Source organism: Sinocyclocheilus anshuiensis, unplaced genomic scaffold, assembly GCF_001515605.1.
Source record: "Sinocyclocheilus anshuiensis isolate Anshui unplaced genomic scaffold, SAMN03320099.WGS_v1.1 scaffold184, whole genome shotgun sequence".
NCBI lineage: Eukaryota > Metazoa > Chordata > Actinopteri > Cypriniformes > Cyprinidae > Sinocyclocheilus > Sinocyclocheilus anshuiensis.
The window spans coordinates 621,371-623,471 of record NW_015557077.1 but is presented as its reverse complement, the minus strand read 5'-3'; the positions used below and the strand labels follow the sequence as shown (position 1 = coordinate 623,471).

General features: G+C 39.4%; 1 protein-coding gene across 1 annotated transcript in view; it reads right to left on the bottom strand.

The window, feature by feature from the left end:
* Positions 1–2,101, bottom strand: part of LOC107676815 (myosin-7-like) — an 11,624-nt gene that overhangs the window by 7,147 nt on the left and 2,376 nt on the right. Inside the window, 5 exon segments of the mRNA XM_016471496.1 lie at positions 111–278; positions 550–645; positions 767–870; positions 950–1,048; positions 1,154–1,217. Coding sequence (XP_016326982.1) covers positions 111–278; positions 550–645; positions 767–870; positions 950–1,048; positions 1,154–1,217 — 531 coding nt within the window.

Here is a 2,101-nt window from a genome sequence, read left to right as displayed (position 1 = left end):
TACTGAAGAAACAAAGTCACCTACATCTTGGATGCCCTGGGGGTAAGCAGATAAACATCACATTTTCATTTTTGGGTGAACTATCCCTTTAACCATGAAGTAGTCTCCACCTGCTGGACATTCTGTCCCTTGGTGACCCACTCATTTCCTACTTTGACTCTTGGGTGGCACAGAGCCTTGATGAGATCAGCAGAGTTCAGGCCCATCAGATAAGCTGATTTATCAGCATCTGTTGCGCCAAAAAAAGAATTAGAATTTAATGGTTGATGGCAATGAATCTTCCATTTGTCCACAGGCACACACACATTCAAGAGTATAGAAACCCATTGTCAATGCTTGCCTATGAAATATCAATAAAATAACTTTGGTACTGAAAAGCTACACTATATTTCAATAATGAGGTGGTAATGTCACTATTTTTGTTTAGCATATCACAGCTTCACTCTTAGTGGAGAGATGGTAATTCACACATGCCCATCTCTGTCTGATTTAGAACAAGTATAATTGTATATTATATATATCATGTCAGCATTTTCTCCTAATACTGACCTTGAACTTCATGTTGCCGTAGTGCATGATGGCACCAATCAGCTTGTAGATGCCGTTCTTCTCCTCTTGGGTGAAGCCCAACACATCAAACGCTTCCTGCAGCAAACATACAGTGTCTCTAATAATGAACTGCATTTCACTGCATGTTATGCAGACTTCAGTTCCAAAGCTTGAGAAGTCAGTATCAAGAGATTTCTAGATGTTTTGGATAACGCACATCTGTAGCCATCAACTCGTCAGCATCATCAATAGAGGCCACTTGTGTCTCTCCTTGAGAAATGAAGGCATAATCGTACGGGTTTGCTGTGATCAGCAGCATCTCTGAGAGGATAAAATGATATTTTACAACTTTGCATCTCATCACTTGCAGTTTTGTTACCAAAGTTGTGATTTCGCTTACCCAGAAGTTCTGGTTTCTTCTGAGACAGGATCTGGTAGAAGATGTGGTAGTCACTCTCAGCCTTGAGCTGGAAAGTCACACGGGATTTCTCTAAAAGATCTGTTTGTAGAAATGTAGAAGTTAAGCTCTTACCATCGGCATCTTACCATCATCTTTAAAATGAAAAAGTTACAAAGGATTTACAAAGGAAAATGTTTTTCTTACAAGTCTCAATATCAGCAGAAGCAAGCTTTCCACTGGCAGCAAAGTGAATGCGAATGAACTTGCCCTGTTTAAGAACAACAGCTCAATGTCATTTTATTTCAATCAAATCAACATATTTTACGGTGGTCGAGAGAGCTCAACGAGCTGCAAATGAAAAAGCACATGCAAATAGAAAAAACACCAGCAAATAAAGAAAACATCTTCATCAGTTTGACAACACGTGCTGCAAACTCCCAACGCGACCAAATACAGAAATGCGCCGTAAATATGCCCAGACAACATCGGAAATGTTTAAGGGAACCGAAACAAGTGACAAACCTGGCTAGGACATGCTTATCAATGTCTACTCTGAAAGGTGAGATTTTTGTTTATTTTAACATCCTGATCATATGATTCCTTAGCTTTTTTGGATATGATTAGCCTAAATAAGCTGACAAAATACACGATTACTGTAACTTTGAAATGTAAACTTCCCTTATGAAAATTAACCATGGTTAAACCATGGTAACCACAAATTAACCCTGGTTTTGCTACACTAACCATAGCTTCACTGTGCTTATACAAATTGTAATCAATACGCCAAAAAACATGGTTACTATACTTTTACTATAATAAAACCATGGTTAATTTTCATAAAGGGAAGTTGTAAAGGTAAGTTAGCCAGCTTACATAATGTTTCACACCCCTTAAAACATTTCCACTGAGGTCTGTGCTACTTGCAACGCTTTTCTGTATTTGGTTGTGTTGTGAGTATTTGCAGCACGTTTCTGTATTTTGAATATTTGCAGCACATGTGTTGTCAAACTGATGAAGATGTTACCAGATGCTAGTGCTTTGGTGGCTGGGGCAGTGGTGGCCTAATGGTTAGTGAGTCGGGCTTGTAACCCAAAGGTCACGGGTTCGAGTCTCAGGTCTGGCAGGGATTGTAGGTGGGGGGAGTGAATAACC